General features: G+C 42.0%; 1 protein-coding gene across 4 annotated transcripts in view; it reads right to left on the bottom strand.

Annotated features, from left to right (window-relative positions):
* CSMD3 (CUB and Sushi multiple domains 3) overlaps nucleotides 1–16784 on the bottom strand; it is a 574229-nt gene extending 557445 nt beyond the window's left edge. For 2 of the 4 annotated variants that reach the window (XM_032747038.3, XM_032747036.3), the window contains exon 1: nucleotides 15929–16784. In XM_032747038.3, coding sequence (XP_032602929.2) covers nucleotides 15929–16106 — 178 coding nt within the window. In that variant the 5' untranslated portion in view covers nucleotides 16107–16784. The remainder of the gene's footprint in view (nucleotides 1–15928) is intronic. The other 2 variants (XM_032747040.3, XM_032747039.3) reach the window with 2 other exon arrangements.
* Nucleotides 16785–17171: the final 387 nt, after the last annotated feature.

Consider the following 17171-nt stretch of genomic DNA (forward strand, 5'->3'; position numbering starts at 1 on the left):
CTCTATAAAAGCCCCCCAAAAACGTTTTACTGTGAACCTGTACAGAGTTTTCAAAATGCAGGGTGGAACAATCATGAGCAAAAATGTTTACACCGTCATCATTTCTTCATGGAGAGTAAAAATCTTTGGGCTTGATAGAGGGCCTTCTGTGGGAGGTAAATAAGTTTGGAAGAAATGGTACAGGAGAGGGTTTCTTCTAGTTTAGCATGTCTGTGTCAACAAGCCCCAGGGAAAGATGGAGACGGTGAATATGAGAACACCTTTTGAGTCAAGACGTTTCTTTGGCATCTCTTTGCTTCCTCTTTCTTTCTTTGCTGAATGCCGCTACTTACCATGAGGCCAAGGGGGAGAAGAAAACACCACTTTTGATAGACCAACCAGCTGAAGCTTAACAAATTATTCCTAAACTAGTCCAATAAGTATGCATGCTCAAAAACATGTCAAGCAATTGTGATTAATATTGAATTCCCCTCCCTTCTTTTCTCACATTGAAATAAACAACTGAACTAGTAATCAGAAAAATGTTTTACTCAACTACATTTGAAATATTTCCTTTTCATCTATTTATTTCAAATCTGGGACTTGACTTCATGACTAGTCCAACTGGCCCATTTTCTCCCTTTGATTTTTTTCATATCTGAGGAAGTTCAAAGCTTTGCACAGCTTTGCACTTTTCTATATTCTCCTGTGTACTACAATTGTGTGTATTAATCCTTCATATTGAACAAGAAATCTTTACTTAAACCTTCAATAACTTGTAACTTTTCCAGAACTTTCTATGTAGATTTCTCCAGGCTCACACTTCTCATCTTGGAAGAGCATATTGTATTGTTTATCTAAAATGCTTCCATGAACTCTTAATTAAATTACAGTAATCTTGTTAAGGAGGTAGTTTCCTTACTTTTTTGTACAGTGGTAAGGAGCATTTTCTACACCAATGACGCTGTGTAATTTATCACCGAGCACTGAATAGTCCACACACCTTCTAAAACAGTTACTTTCCCCTTGCATTTAGAAGCAGCTGCCTTTTAGATTAAATACATCTATTATTTAATAATTCTCAGAAATGCCCTCAGAAGATTAGAAAAGAAAGTGTAGAAGGTTATTTAACACACTCTGCTTAGAGAATTTAGATAGCAGACTGTAATTATCCAAATTGGAATTCAGCCAGAAGATGAAGGCTAATAACAATCTTCTATGAAAAATACCATGTAATCTTTCAGGACCAGACATGTCAGCAACATCTCATCTGAAACATGACAACTGCAAGAGCTCAGGGTCTCTAACATTTTGCTTAGAATAGTAATTTAGTTCAAATTTTAAAAAATGTTTTTAAGAGAAACAGCACCATTTCCTGAAACTCCAGTAATATATTTTTAAGTCTAAACAGTCTCATTATACCTCAAAAATACTATGAAAAGTGCCCTGATTTAGAAAATATTTATGGTTCTTCTGGGTAGCAGAGAAGGCAGCTCTTCTCCTGTGGTTTTCAGTCTTTGGTTAAAGCTGTCACACCAGAGAAGGGAATTCTGGGTATAGGTCCATTAATCAGAAAAACTAATCTTTTTAAGTTTAGTCATTGTGAGCATGCAAAAGTTTCTTGACAAGGCTCACCAGCAAAAGCTATTAAAAATAGTTTACCGCAGGATGGATGGAAAGATCTTTTTATGAACTTAAAGATGTTAAAATATAAGGCATAGAATAGGTGATGATCACTTGCTTAGATGATGAATCAAAAGTGGGGTTGCTGCTTTCAGATTAGTGATGTGATCAGTTTTTGTCACATCTCTATCCTCAACAGAGTAAGAAATGCGCAGGGAAATTTGCTACACTGGACATGTTAAGATGTTTTGGGTAATCAAATGATGCATCAATGTCAAGGTACTCCGCAATGTCCTCACAAAATCAATAGCTGTGCAAATGGAGAAGTAGGCAAGTTTTAGAGATTAATATGTATATAGGGAAATATAACTAAATGATACTTGCATGATGCTGAATTTGGAACTTGGAGTTTTGACCTCAGGCACATAACTGAAATTTGTTTGCAATTATTGACTTCATGTTCCATGGCGCTTCCACAATCAGGAAGAGTAAGACAAGGAGAGTGAAATCTATTCCCTAGAAAAAACACTGATGCACCCCTATCTTGAGCACTGTCCGGAGTTCTAATCTCCTGATGTCAAGAAAGGCAGAGTGATATTAAAGAAGATATAGAAATGGGCAAATAGCTGTTCTTGGAACTGAAATAGTTTCTTCATAAGGAAAAATTAAAATTCCAGGTGTCTTTTTGGAGAAGGCAGCAGTCTGGAAAGAAGGTATCAGAGCAGTATGTTTCTCATTTTCATTCAGGATATTTTCTTTGAGCTTTGTCAGTTGTTGCTGTGGGAACCTTGGAGAAATAGATTTCACTCGCCCAGCGAACCACAAAGGCAAAAATGCTAGAGTATATTCTGTTTTCTTGAAGGACCACTGTCATGTGTGAAAGCTGTTCTACAGGCACAGATGTGTGCCCTGGCTGGGGCACAGAGATTGTGCGGAGCTGGAGCAAGGATGGGATGTCTGAGTCATCCACCCTAAGCAATATCTGCAGAGCAAATACTCTCTAGTTTTTCAGGTGGCTATTGCCTGGACAAACTGGGGATGATTTTCATGGTGGGAATAAAAATAAAAAAAAATTGAAAAAAATCTCTTCCAGAGACTCTATTCTGAAGTTGGCAGATAGTGGAGTTTCTACATTACAGAATTTGTAAATTAGAGTCCAGACAATGGCCTTTCTCTGATATTATCCTCTGCTTCCTCCCCCATTTAATGAAGAAGAGTTAAACTTAAGTACACATTATTAGGGCAGTGGAATGATAATTTGGATATGTTTTGTTGGTTTAGATTCTTTTACCATGTCAAGTCAATAAGAAATTTCTTCTATGATAATACCCCATTATTATATTAAAAATAGTTTATTGTATCTGTTTATACATACTTTGCCAGAAAGGTGTCTCAAAAAGATTGAAAAATTAAGGTTAAGTTAAAGTTTTAAGCATCACTGGCTGCCTTTACATTTGCACAGATAATGCTATATTTTTCTTCAAATAATTTTTTTGTCACTGGTGCCCCCATGGATGTCTGGAAGAAAATATAGCATTGTTACAGTTTAGTATTTCCAACACAAATTTCCTTTTTTTCCTCCTTTCAAGAATTTATATATTTAACTGCATTGTGAAAGATTAGACAGATAAAGAAGCTTTCAGCAGAATCACAATACAGGTAATTAAGGGTCTGTCAGCATTTCCATTATGAACTCCATTTAGTATTAAGGGCTTAGCATTTTTCCATCATTTCAGAAAATGTCAAGCTGAAAGCTGGCATGCAGATTAGCAGCCTGGATGCAAATTTGTTTACACAAAATATTTAAATCTGCTCAGCTGTTTTAGATTTAGAGATCAGCCAGAAACTTTAAACTCTCGGGGCTCCTCATGTGTTTCTGCCAAATTCTAGACCAAATCAGTTAAAAAAAAAAAATAAAATAAAAAAGTGATTGGTTAATAAACCGTCGACTCATTGTCTTCTAAAATTTTGATATTATTTACTTTTAACTTTAAAAAGGATTTTAGATTTTTTGTCATCTTGCAACTGTAGCCTTACTCTATCTTTATAAATGAATGATGAATTAGAATAGGATTTGAAAACTATAATAAAAACTGTTATTAATCTTCTCATCTGAAAAATTGTTTTTGTTGACTCACTTAACTACTCTCATAAGACAGTGAATAGAAATGGACCAACTCCTGTAAGGTTTTCAAGAGTATCAATAACTTACCCAGATAGCTCTAATACCATTTTAGGGTACTGGCAAAAAGAATCTGGTGGAGTTCAACTGTTACAGCTTTTCAGTTTCATCAGTTCAGTTCCATGCAAGATATAAACAGTTTTGTAGAGCTGTCACATCCTAAATAAACTCCTCTGTATTGAAATGAGTATTTTGCTTTTTAGCATCAATCTGCTCTGTTCTGCTAAAAGTCAATGACAAATCTTCAGTTCAGTGAGGACAAGCTCTAAAATAATCTACTGGTAAATATTTCAATAAGGTTATAATTGAATGGAAGATCACTCTTTTCAAAAGTACACTTCTCACTTGAGAAGTAAGAAGCTTTGAATAGGAAGACCTAAGGCCACAAGCAGTGTGAAATAGAAACACTGTTAGGAACATTAATTGAGCTATCATAGAAAAGAAATAAAAAAAATATTGTCATGTAGGAAAAAAAAAGACACTAAGACTGTAAAATATGGACATTCAAGTAGATAATGGTCATATTTTTAATACTGATAAGAGATGGGAAAAGAGGAAAAATCAAAGATATAACTTCTAAAAATGCACAATCATCCAAGTGTGTCAGACAGAGAATAGGAACCTTGACCTAAGCAATCTGAATTAAAAGCACAAAAAAGGTATGATACAAAAGAGATAGTGGAAATAAATTTTGTACACATGAAACATGGAGGAAGCAGATGAGTAGAAACAGTTGATCAAATAAATATATCCATATCAGTTTGGCCAGAGGATGTTTACCTACAGGACACTGTGTACTATCTTAAAAATGCAAAATATTAAAACTTGTCAGAATTAAGAAAATGTTCTTCAGAAAACACCTCAACATTGCAATGCAGTTTTGTTTTCAGAAGTGATGATTCAATACTCATTGTATTGCAGACAATATTCTAAAATAAACTATCCATTCTCCACATAGTTACCTCAGATTTATTGTGAATTCCAGGAGGTAATTCATGTTTCCTTAATAATTACAGTGCTTCTGATGAGCAGGTTCTCTCCTTAGCTGGTATCTCTGGCACACTCTGACTCTTAGATTTGTGTTAACTCAGCTGTCAATGCATTTCAAAGAGAGGATGAATACAGGAGGCCCCAAAGGGAGCAATTTGGAACAGCACCTTTCACAAGTCAGATACCCAGCAAATTCTCCTGACTTCCTTGGAATACACAGAGTCAAAGGGAACACATGTAGGGATGCTGTGTGTGACAACATCCCTACAAATCTAGCCCTGTTTTATTGTATGTGCTTTTTTTCTCCTTTTCTATTTAATTATTTTATTATTCTACAATATTATGTACAATCCAGAGTCCAAATAAGTCAGTTGTGGTCATCCCAGAATGATGATATTAGTAAAGGATTAATATGAGAAAAATTAGATCTGTAAAATTTCACTTACCACATCACATGGACAGTTTAACTGTATACTTTAGAGCTTGAAAAACCAAAAAGATATATTTTGGATTTCAAAAATATATCAAGTATTCCAATTTTAACTATCTGATTCTATACTGTTCATTTATACACAATTCAGTGTAAGAATAGCTCACTATCAAATTTTGGACTTTTTTTCATAATGTGTTTTGAAGTTTTCTTCTTTGGGGGGAATGGATATTATTTTGGTTACCAAACAATCGGGTAAACAGGCACAAGATACTTAAGAATGAATTAAAAACCCCTCTTCCAATCTTGCCTTCTTGAAGATGATATAAAATTCAAAGAACTTCCTGAAAAAGTTAGACTAATCTATGACTCTAAGGCTGGGAGGATATTTCATTTCCTAGCATATTACCCTTACATGATTATTACTTTGGGCCAAGAAAGGACTTTACAAATTACATGGAAATTGAAGAGAACTTTCTATATTTTTCTGCAGGCTTTATGTTATTGGGACTTTTCCAGCGGTACTTTTGGAGTGGGAAGAGAATTTGGGAAGGGAGCCCAGAAGTGCAGAGGAGGATGAATAAATTCAGAAAAATTACAGGAGCCAGTTGATGAGCTAGATTTGAGTGTAGTAAAAATATATGGATAGAGCTTAGGAGAATGGTGGGGGTTTTTATGGGTAGTCTAATTTAAAAGTAGCTGAAAATAGTGTAGAAACTCATACATGTTTCAATAGACTGCAATTGTAGTACTAGAAAGATTTAGGAATATTGAAGCATATCCTTAGGAAAGTTATGGAGGTAGGGATTCAGGATTCGGCAATGCCATTGAATTTGTTCTATACTAAACATGATTCTGTTGCTCATTTCTATATCAGATAAATAGCTTTGCGAATCAAAAGTTTGTCAGTAGGCTTTCAAAAAGACTGTGTCTTATATGGTTGATTGGTGCAACTTTCCACTGCTGACACTATAAATGCCAATATATTTCAGTATATTACACCAATAAAAACTCTCTAATCATGTGAGAACTTTTGTAAGCACTATATTGATGCAAAGATTGCCCTTTAATTATGAGTTATTAAGTATATGCATTTCTTCTCTTGTGGCCATTAAAACTGCCATGTCATGCACAGCACTCATCACTCAGCACTGCTGGATTAACAGTTGGACTTAATGGTCTTTGAGGTCCTTGCCAAGCCTCCCAATTCTGCCATTCTTTGCAACAAGCATTGCTCAAGTCAGTAGGAGTCATAAAATTGAAGTGTCAGCAGAGATGTATTCAAGGGAAATAACAGAAGATGAGAGCATAGTCATGAATTGGGCAGAATTCTTCCTGATAGAGGACGCAGTTACAGATTCCTGCTACCAGGAGTGCTGGTGTGTCTGTGTTCCTTCATGCCCCTGGAGATGCAAGAAAAAAGCTTTGTTACCGCAAAGACAATGGACATGATTATGTGAGGTGGCCAAAAACCTATTCTTTTCTTCCCCCAGTCTTTGTTTAACCATGTAGGCTTCCCAAAAGTCAGGGTTTGAACTTTTGCTTTCCACTATATTTCAGTTCTTTTGATTTTGACTCAGCATATCAGATGTCTTTAAACTAAGGCAGTGGCAAATACAAATAATGTGTTAGAAAAAAATACAATAAAACTAACATGGAAACTTTTCAGTTTTCGTGCTTTGGTTTTACTAGCTAATTCAGCATTTTCAAATGTAACTCCATACTGGAATATACGATAACCGATACAAGTGAAAACAAACTGCATTTATAATTAAATTTGAAGCATTTTAAACTAAAATCTATTTTCTTAAGTCCTCCTAGTTCCTCTGCAGCCATTAGCAGCATTGTGCAAATTCCAGAATGCTTTACTGGAAAACAAAAAAAAAATAATATGAAATCTTGAAACTAGGTTACAACATTGCTGTAATTCACCATAAGTCTTGACAAAAAGAGGACTATTCTGGAGTTCTAAGGACTACACTTGACATTATATTAGAATACTATCATTACACTGAATCCAGTGGACTCATCCTGAGAACTGATGTGACCATCAATGAAATGTGGAAAGAGCATTTTCCTACTGTATCCAAATATAAAATTTCTTTTCCCTTAATCATAAACAATTTACTTGTGTAATCCTTAGGTCTAAAATTCCATAAGAGTTTTCCAAAGATCACTTCTAATTAAAATATCTAGTATATATTGTGAAATACATGACTTCTTTTATAATTAATATTTATGAGTCAAACAAAATATATGTACAGAAAGTTGTAATCCAAAACTCAGTGCAAAATGAAACAAGAAAATCTACTCTCAGCGATCTTATTCTGAGCTCTCCTTTTGCCCTCAATGGGCTCAAACAACAGTTTAGAGGTTCTTTTTACATCCTGTTTTATAACTTCTATTTACCTGTGAATCAAAGCTCATACAAAGAAGCAAAAATGCAACTTTTAGTATAGGCTGTTAAAAGAATACTTTTAATTAGACTAAGCTTCAGTTCCCAGAAAACTGCACAGCAACCAAGAAAACTAACTATAGCAGACTGTGAAGTTTTCATTCTGGGTCAGATTAAATAGTGGAGGAAAGGTTTTGTAATTCAAGTTGTTCCGGCTCAACACTGTGTTCAATGACAATATGTGTATTTTGCGTTGATGTGGCTCATTTTCACTAAGGACTCCAAACTACACCTGCAGGTATCTGCTTGCTGGGTATGAAAACTGGTCTATGAGGCGATAATAATGGCAGAGGGTTCATTTTAACAGCCACTGAAACACAGCCACCTCTGAGATATGTCAGTCTCTTCAAATGATAATACCAGTATTAAAATAAACCAGAAAATAGCACAGAAATGTTCACTTTTTGTAAACTTGAAAGGTAATTAGAGGTTTCAATCTACTAAAAACAGTTTACAGAAACTGTATTTGGTAAAAAAAAAAGCTAAATCACTAGGAATAAATATGAAAGTCAATTCTTAATTTAAGTTTTTAATTATTGGTATTAGTAACTAGTGTTTTTTCTTTTCATCAAGCTTTCCTCTTAACAAGTACTCCTAGCTATCATTACTATCACTCTTCTTTTGTTAGTGAAATCAATTATGTATTATAGTGGAACTTCCTTCTGATATTAGGAATACACAATAAATTAAGAGGTAATAGATAATTTAGGAAGCACATAAGTTTCAAATTGTTACCTGGGCCTTTGTAAGGTAACAATGAAGTCTGTTGAATTTCTTCATAACATAATAAAATATGTGGATATAATTTCTACACATGCATATTATATGTATACATATTTTCATGAGAATTAAATCAAAAAAGTTACATGCATAAGGTTAATAAAATACATAAATTATAGGGGAAACAGACAGAATAGAATTCAAGGTCAGAAATAGTGATTAAATAGCAGTATAATCCAAGTAATCAACTCAGTCGTTTCTGCCTCAAGCCTCCAAAATCTTTCAGTTCTATTGCAAAGACAGTCTGTGCTATTTACAGGCCTTGGGGGATGAGAATTCATCACCCCAGGAATGCTTCTGTGGTTAAGTTACAGTTATTTTTCTTATTTCTATGATACAACACAAATATGACACATGACGCTATGAAGCATTTTGTAGAATCCAAGGGAAAATGGGCAGTCCATCTCTCTATGTCTGTGTTGGCTGCATACCATGTTGTTTTTCAACAACAGAGTTCTATAAGAGAAGCAGCCCTGCTGGAATCCCTTGTTTGCCATTTGCCAGTACCCTGGGGCTCACCCTCTATGAGTAACACTGTTCCTAAATCTATAAACTTACCCAAATAAGATTTCAGACCCTGGGAAGGACATGATGAATTCCCACTATTTCCATCTTTGACATTTACAACAGTACTCAGCATCTGTAATGCTGAAATTATGAAGCCATACTAAATCTTACACATTCTGTGAGAACAAAGCAATGCAACAGTGATTGTAAATCTGCCCAGGAAAGACAAACAACTGAATGTAAACAAGTACAAATGTAAATTGTCTGTGCGTATATGTGTATTTTAAATAATCCTCCTTATAGGCCAATATCCTTCTTCATTCTACTTCCCAGAAGATAAGCTGGATATTAGGAAGGAGACCTTCAACATTTTCTCCTACTATTTTTTTTTAAGAAAGGAGTATTAAAACTGGTGCATTACATGTCACACCCTGATCTATTTAGGTCTAAGATAATTGCCAAATATTGTTCCTTGAATTTTAGATAAAGATAAATGTTATCCTTTTTCTTTGTAAAGAAATTGTACCATTTCTTTGACAATGAAACATTCTTCTGTAAAGTTGATTAAAAGACATATATCTAAATCTTGTACAAGTTCAGTATTTTTGCAATAAACTCTACCATGGAAATTACATAAAGAAAATTATGAGTTAAAGTTTACAGCCTTGCAATAATTGATTTTATCAGATGTGTCTCTGATTTGTGACTTAAAAGTTGCTTTTTCAAATATCTCACATAGTAAGAGCTGTCTTAAAAATATAGGGGTTTAAGGGAAAAAACCAACAGCTTAGACCAAGTTGTCTGTTCTCTGACTGTTCTTTCCTGGAAATTGCTTTGCAGCAACTGGTAAGCTAATTTCCCTCAAAGGCTTTGTTCTGTCCTTCCAAGCTTAACCATTATGGTCAGAAACACAAGCTGAATGATATGCACCAGCAGGTAGGTGAAGCTGAGATATCACAACCCCACTGAATTAGAATTGTATTTTCCTATAGGTGGGAAAAAAAAAAAACAAACAAAAAAACCTAATTTTACAGTAGCTCATAAAGCCTTTCTTATTCCTGCCATTCCAATTTATCAGATTCTGTAGAATTAAAATTTTATATATAATTTTAATTTATTTTATAGATGCTTTTTTTAACTTATACTGTTTCTCTGTGTCTCAGTGTCATAATGATGGACTCGCTTGGCCTTGCTTCAAAGGTGCTAACACGTCTCCCAGACTCTTATTAGAGCCTGAAATTGTAAATGCTCAATACTTCTGAAAATCAATGTCTAAGACAATAATTTTATAAAAAAACCCCTGCAACACAAGGCTGTCTTATTCTTCAGAACATTTTTTTCTGAAAAGTTGCTACAATCAGGCAAATTGAACCATCCCCACAGGATATTTTAAAACTTTTTCAAATTTCTCTGAACAATTATGTGATCTTCTTTCTTGTTACTGGATACATGTGCATTCATTGGTTTCAAACCTCAGATTTTGTGGGTAGACCTTCGCATCACGTCAACGACAACCAATTTTATCACAAATGTTCATACAAGCCAGTGCTTTCAGCCAGATGAAGAGCATAAAGAATGCAGGATTTATATGAATGACATGGTATGGAAGAGGGAAAAAAGGCAAGGCAAGGCAAGGCAGGGCAAAGCAAGGGAAAAAGGCAGCAGAATGAAAGACAACGGACAAATGAGAGGAACACAGGCCAGTCCATGCCTTTCAAATGTGATGTTTCAAAAGCAGCCTGTATCTTAGGAGCTCCTAAGCTGTTGGCTGCTGAAATCCAGGACCTGCTAGTCACTACACTTGCTGTGTTTCTCCAGTCTTTCACTAGCCTGCTGCTAATTGTGATGGTTGGAGGTAAAGGACACTAAGCTAGATGGGCAATTATCCTGCTAGACTTGTTGCTCAAAAACATCCTCCCCATCCCCCCCACCCTGCTCCGCCCCAAATACAAACAAAAAAACCACCGGTAGACTACAAGTTTCTGCTATGTGTCTGCACAAGAATCTTGGAAAAGGAGGAATTTTGATGCACATCCACAGAATTCTTTAGGTCTCATGCACTGGTGCTTGCAAATTGAGATGCTGATAATGGAGTTGAAGGTACAGCTTGTCCCTCTCCATCCTGTATGGCTGCCTGAAGTGCTCAGCCTCTCGCAGAGGAACGGGCTGGTTGTGCTTAGGGAGTGAGGGGCTATTGCTGCGCCTCAGCCGAACAAACCAATCAACCGACCACCCTAGAGATGCCTTAGACTTGTCAGCCGGAGACGTGCACGAGTGACCGAGATAGAGTAAACAAAGCCAAAGGGTACTGAAGGCTGTCAGAAGGACTGGCCGGAGGCGCGGACACCTCAGGCGGCTGCGGGCCGGTGCCGGTGCCGGTGCCGGGCGCGGCTGGAGGCTGCCCGGGGGCAGCCGCCCTCCGAGCCGGCTCCGCCTTTAGGCTGCTGCCGCTCACAAGGAAAAAGAGGAAAGCGAAGGTGAGGCTCTCCTGTGCCCTTTGTGAGTCCCGAGTGGCATCGGCAGGGAAAGGAGAAACAGTCCCTGCTGTGCTGCTGGGAGGGGTCGGGTGCTTCTTCACTGCTGCCCTGCAGGGGAGGAGGCGGAGGAGCCGAACGCTAAGCGGGGGCACAGCCATGCCGTGTTTTAGTCTGAGAAAGGCGGGGGTGAGAGAAGATAACTTTGCCTGCAACCCTGAAGAACTGCGTAGCTTGAAAAATCGGCGAGTCGCGCTGCGCAACCCGCTGAGCACAACCAGCCCTGAGTCACCTGCGGGGGCTCACGGCAAAAAGGCACCCTAGAGGAGGTGAGCGGGCGTGGAGGAGTTGGAAAGGAATGACGACGCTGTCCCTGCTCCAGTCAATGTGTCCCTGCCCCCCTGCATGAGTACACACACACGAACGTACGAACTAACACAACACGCACACACATGCACACAAAGACGCAGCACCGGCATCGACCATCTGGATATGAGGAAACCTGAACCTGCTGTTACTCTCCCGACCATTCCCGCCTCGGGGACAGAGCCAGCATCTCGCTGCGCCCACCCGTGCCCCACTGAGGAAAGCCATCCGCCAGTAATCCCATACACATCGTCAGGAACACCATAAATCAAGTGCCTGGGAAGGAAACTGCGGGGAGGGGCTGGCAGAGCAGGAAGGGAGCGGGATTGAGGCTGGAATGAGGGAAAAGGGAGACTGCAGAGGTGTTTAAAAGAGGAAGGGCACGCTTTGTCCCTGCTAAATACTCCCACATGCCAGGTACCCATCATTGGAGATGGAAATGCTTTTCATTTTCTCATCACTTCTCTTGTCAATGAGCCATTTAAAATCTCAGTGCTTCATCTCCCTTTCATTTTAAAAGCTGCCCTTGTTCCGCTTGTCACAACTGCAAGAGGGGAACAGAGGAACAGCAGCGGCAAAGCTTCATTTTAGCCAGGCAGACAAAAGTCGACCTTGGTGCTCCCTCTATTTGGAGAGACAGCCAAATAGAAGAGATGGAGGAATCTTTTGGAATCTGGTGGAATTTGATTTGGTCATTTTGCTTGATTTTCCTCTCAGATTTGCTTCCACTAACAGATCGCAAGCTTTTTTTCTTTTTTTTTTTTTTTTTTTTTTTTTTTTTTTGGCTGGAAGGAGGTGCCAAACCGAAGGCGTGCAAATTCTTTCCTAAATCTAAATCCCAGGAGGCAAAGCTCACAGATGCTGCCTGCCTAATTCTTCCCCTTCTTTTATGCCCTCTTCCCCACTTTCTGTAAGGGAGTTGGACAGTGGAGTTTTCCATTCCCTACTCCTCTAAACTTGGTTTGTATCTCCCTTGCCTCAATGGTGCTTCTCATTTCTCTCATGGTGTGAGGAGAGGGAGCTTTTCTGGGTGCCTCGTTCATCTAAAGGGAAGAGCACAGGATTAATCACCCCCTGTAACAGATCAGGAATCACTCTGCTTGGCATTTTCTAAAGGCTGGATCGTGGATATGTATATTTTAATGCCTTTCATGCCACTCAGTTTTCAGTGGTGTCATTTCTTTGTTTTTTTTACTCCATGCCTGTTGAAGGAAGATTTTGTTGGAGATGGTTCCATGGATGGCATAAAGGGGATAATGTATAAGCAAGATTTTTCATTAAAAAAGAAACAATTCCTCTTTACTTAGCTCTTCCTATCACCTCTTCCTCAGCAGTTACAATTTCCTTTCTTCCACCTTCTCCTGCTTTCTTCTCCCTTTCCGAACCCCTTTCAAGTATTGTTGAAGGTTCAAAAGTGTAATGAATTTATAGATAAACACAAAGTATTTGTTTTATTAATATTAATATATCCATGGAAAGCCTAATTATCCAGATATGAACATGGTTCATTAAGCATCCTGGGATAGTTCGACACCTGTAGTGATGGGAGAGCTGTGGATCAAGAATGGGGAAATGATGACAGGACAATGACAAAAATTGGAAAAGCCTGAGAGGCAGATATCAAGCAAAGCTGTGGAAGTGGTCTGGATGACAGGAATGACAGCAACAGTTTGTATGTTATGATGTGGTGCTGGACTGTTCAGTAGAAGTGTTTAAGCAAGGAAAAGTATGGGCTAGAGCTTGTAGAGATGGGGGTGAGGTAAAAAGGCCTTGCAAGGCAATGGTACAGCAGATGTAGGATCTGGGGGGTCGTCTTGCTCCCAACATCTGGAATGTTTTACGTGGGCAGGTATTCATTCATCCTTTGCCTCTGCTTTCTGGGGGCAGAGCTGTGTTGACACAATGGGAATGAAAATCGAAGTAAAATGCTTTCATTCACGGGAGTGGAGAGAGAATTAAAATAAGAGTCCAGAATAGATGCAGTGCTGCAGTGAGTGTAAGACAGCTCTGTAAGGCTTGGCTGCCCAATGGAACCCACATCTAGAATGTAAAATCTCACCGCCTGGGTCGGCAGTTCTGGGTGAACCGCCCCAGTCCAAAGGAAGTCTATGGAAACTGACAGGGTCGGCCACCGGGGAAGCTTAGGCCCTAACAATGGGAAGAAGGAGAAGCGGCCAGTTTTGCAAAGCCCATTTTCCCCCTGTTTCTTGGACTGTTTCTGCTGCTCCATCGCCGCTTTGGCCCTCTCTGCCCAGCGTTTTTTCCTTACCCCACCCCCAGGGGCAACCGGCGGCTCTCAACAGGTGCCGGGGAAGCCGCTCCGCTGCGCGTCCCTCGGTCGGCTGCTGCCGCCCCGCGACGCTCGCTCACCACGCAGCGCCCCGGAGCCGCCTCGGAGCCGCCCCGGAGCCCCGCTCGGCCCGCACCGCGCCCGCGGAGCCCCGCTCGGCCCGCACCGCACCCGCGGAGCCCCGCGCGGCGCGCCCGGCCCGCATCCCGCCCGCGGCTGGCGAGCCCCGGCACCGGCACCGACAGCGCGCTAATGGCAGAAGGCAGAACCAGGGGAAAGAAATGCCCCCAAGGTCGGTGCTGCCGGCGAATCGTCTCCAGACCGGGGCAGAGCGCCGAGAGCGGCTCCCTTCAATAGATGCGAACAGAGAAAGGCTGCCTTTAATTACAATGTGCATAAACGTCGCAGGCAAGCCCCTTGGATACCCCGCGTCAGGATAACGCGGGATGAGGTAAAAGTCCTCCAGACCCTCCCCGTGAAACGCGAATTGTCTTTTTCAACGCGATGCAAATGGGGGGAAAGCAGCTGCAAAGCTCTACAATAAACTGTTTCATCCAAGCCAGCGCCAGCTCAGGAAGGCACGCCTTGAATGCCACCCCCACAAGACACCTCCTTCCCACCCGTGCCGGCAACCTCTGTAGGCGATAACCAAGTCTAAAAACTCGGAGAGGATCGATAATGTCTACTAAATATTCTGGGAGTGTATGACTGTGGCGGGGAGGAGGGATGAGGATGAGGAGGGGGATAAAAGGGTGATTAATCGGATATTAATCACTGGCCACAAACAAGGGGAGATTATTTCGGGTAGGCAGCCGACTGTGGGGAGTAGCAGAATAGATCCTTTTACTGAAGGCACGCGTGATGGGATCGGCACTTCACTGTTTAGCGATGCCTGTGTAATTCTGCAGGTGCACATTATTCAAGCCACATATTTCTTCTTCTCTCTGTGTGTAGCATTTCCCTTAACTGTCTGCAAGCACAGACAGCAAGCACAGACACTAATATCCTAGTGAAGATATTTATGCCGCTAACTAGACATTTCCTTTTTGCCCTCCTTTCATGAACCCAGACGAAAGAAGAAATCAAAATAGCCCCTGCCTCGGGAAAAAAAAAAAAAAAAAAAAAATAGAGCCAAAGCCACCACCCAAACTCCCTCACATACATCAGAGAAAAGGGACCAAGGGAGGGAAGAGAAAAGGTGTCGATCTGTCGATCTGCACCCAGCGACAGACCAAGGCTGAATTACCAACACACCTTTCCGACAGCCTGGGAGCCCTGCATGCGTACGGACAGCTGAGCGTGAAGCGCATTTCGGGCTGTGAGACGGCTCCGCGTACGCTGGGCTCCTCCGTAACTTTCCCCACGCAACGGGTTAAACTAATAAGTGCATCGATACAGGCATTCCCGCAAAGATCCCGCTGCTCGACCGAAAACCAGAATTGTAGGTAATCCCCCCGCACGCCCGGCACTAACATCATCGTCACCTTAAAAAAGTGAACCAGTGGGATTTGTTTGAATATACACTAGTTAGAGGCTATATAAACCAACTCACGTACCCGTTTGAGCATACTGCAAGAATATTTATTGAGCCCCAGCTCAGTCACTGCATTGAACGCCAGCTCTGGCAAGCAAATACATTTCCTATCTCCAAAGAGAGCTCTGAATCAACTCCTTCTTTCCTCCCCGCCTTAGCAATCGTTTATATATTTCCATTGCAAAGTACCAAGGGCAAAAATATAAAATAAGAGATAAATACATTTTGAAATACACCTTGATACAAGGCGAGAGCTTGCAACGCCCTGACAGAAAGCAAATAGACCCCTAAAAATATACCACTCAAATACTACCCTACCTTTCACACACGAAACCATCAATAAAAAGATGAGGTTCCAAAATGTAAATCCACTTTTAATCTCCATTTTCTTCACCAGGATGAAGTCCAGCCGGCCACATTTAGTACATCCCCTTTCCCAAAAGTCTGCTAATTTCGATTCCTTTGCACGGATTTCCCCTCTGCAGATCCCTTTCATATTATTCTTGAGAGCTCCTAATTCCTATTCCTCGGCCAGGCGCAGCGGAGTTGTTGCTGTTGATGGTGCGCGGTCACAGCTCGGAGTGAATGGTGTTTCTGGGATACCACAGCAACCTTGACGAGGACTCAACCATCTCTCCAACGGGGGCACAAAGTCTCAGCTACTCTCGATCGTGTCTTTTCCTCCCCCCACCCCCCCGCTACCCCAATTCCCTGCACAGCCGAAACCCACCACAATCCTGCCTCCTCACAGCATCCACAGGGAGCCACGGGAGAGCACCTCAACGCTCAGACGCTCTCTCCGATAAACTCCAAACAGTATTTGCAATTGAGACTCTCCCCCCACCCCCTCGTTCCCTCAAGAGGATCAGTTCTGGCAGAGACGGGCTCGGGAGATAACGGAGTGGCGGGATCCCCCCGCCGCCCGGCGGAGCCTGGGGGGCCGGCGCGGCGGGGCTCGCCCATCCCGCGGCCGCTCGGGCAGCAATCACAGCCTCGTTATTAACCACGCACGTGCGGTGCTCGGGGCTGCCATCGCCACACCGGCTCGCACACACCGGCTCGCACACACCGGCTCGCCCGCGCCTTCGGGCACACACCCCGCGGCAGCGTGCGCGGCCCCCGGGGATGCGCAGGCTGATTGCTCTGCGCGGGGACGTTAATTACAGGCCGGGCGCGGGGAAGCGGCGGGCACAGCCCAGCTCCCCGTGCGCGCAGCTGAGGGGGCCCCTCGCCGCGGCGGGCGGGGGCCGAGCCCGGCGGGCGGTGGCTCCCGGCGGGCCGGGCCGGGCCGGGCCGGGCCGGGCCGGGCCGGCCCGGGCGAGGAGCGGAGCGGAGCGGGGGCGGCGCGGCCGCGGCTCCGCCAGGAAGAGCGCTGGCGCCACCTACCGGCCGCGCTCCGCGCCGCCGGGGCCGCGGCGCTGCGCGGGGGCGGGGGCGCTGCGCGGGGGCCCGGGGGGCTGCGGGACCGGCACTGCCCCGGCTTGGGGGACTCCAACCCGGGCATGGGGCTGCCCTCCCCTGCCCGGCCCTCCACCGCGCCGGCTGCGCCGTGCTTCTACTG

The sequence above is a fragment of the Taeniopygia guttata genome, chromosome 2 (assembly GCF_048771995.1).
Source record: "Taeniopygia guttata chromosome 2, bTaeGut7.mat, whole genome shotgun sequence".
Lineage (NCBI taxonomy): Eukaryota > Metazoa > Chordata > Aves > Passeriformes > Estrildidae > Taeniopygia > Taeniopygia guttata.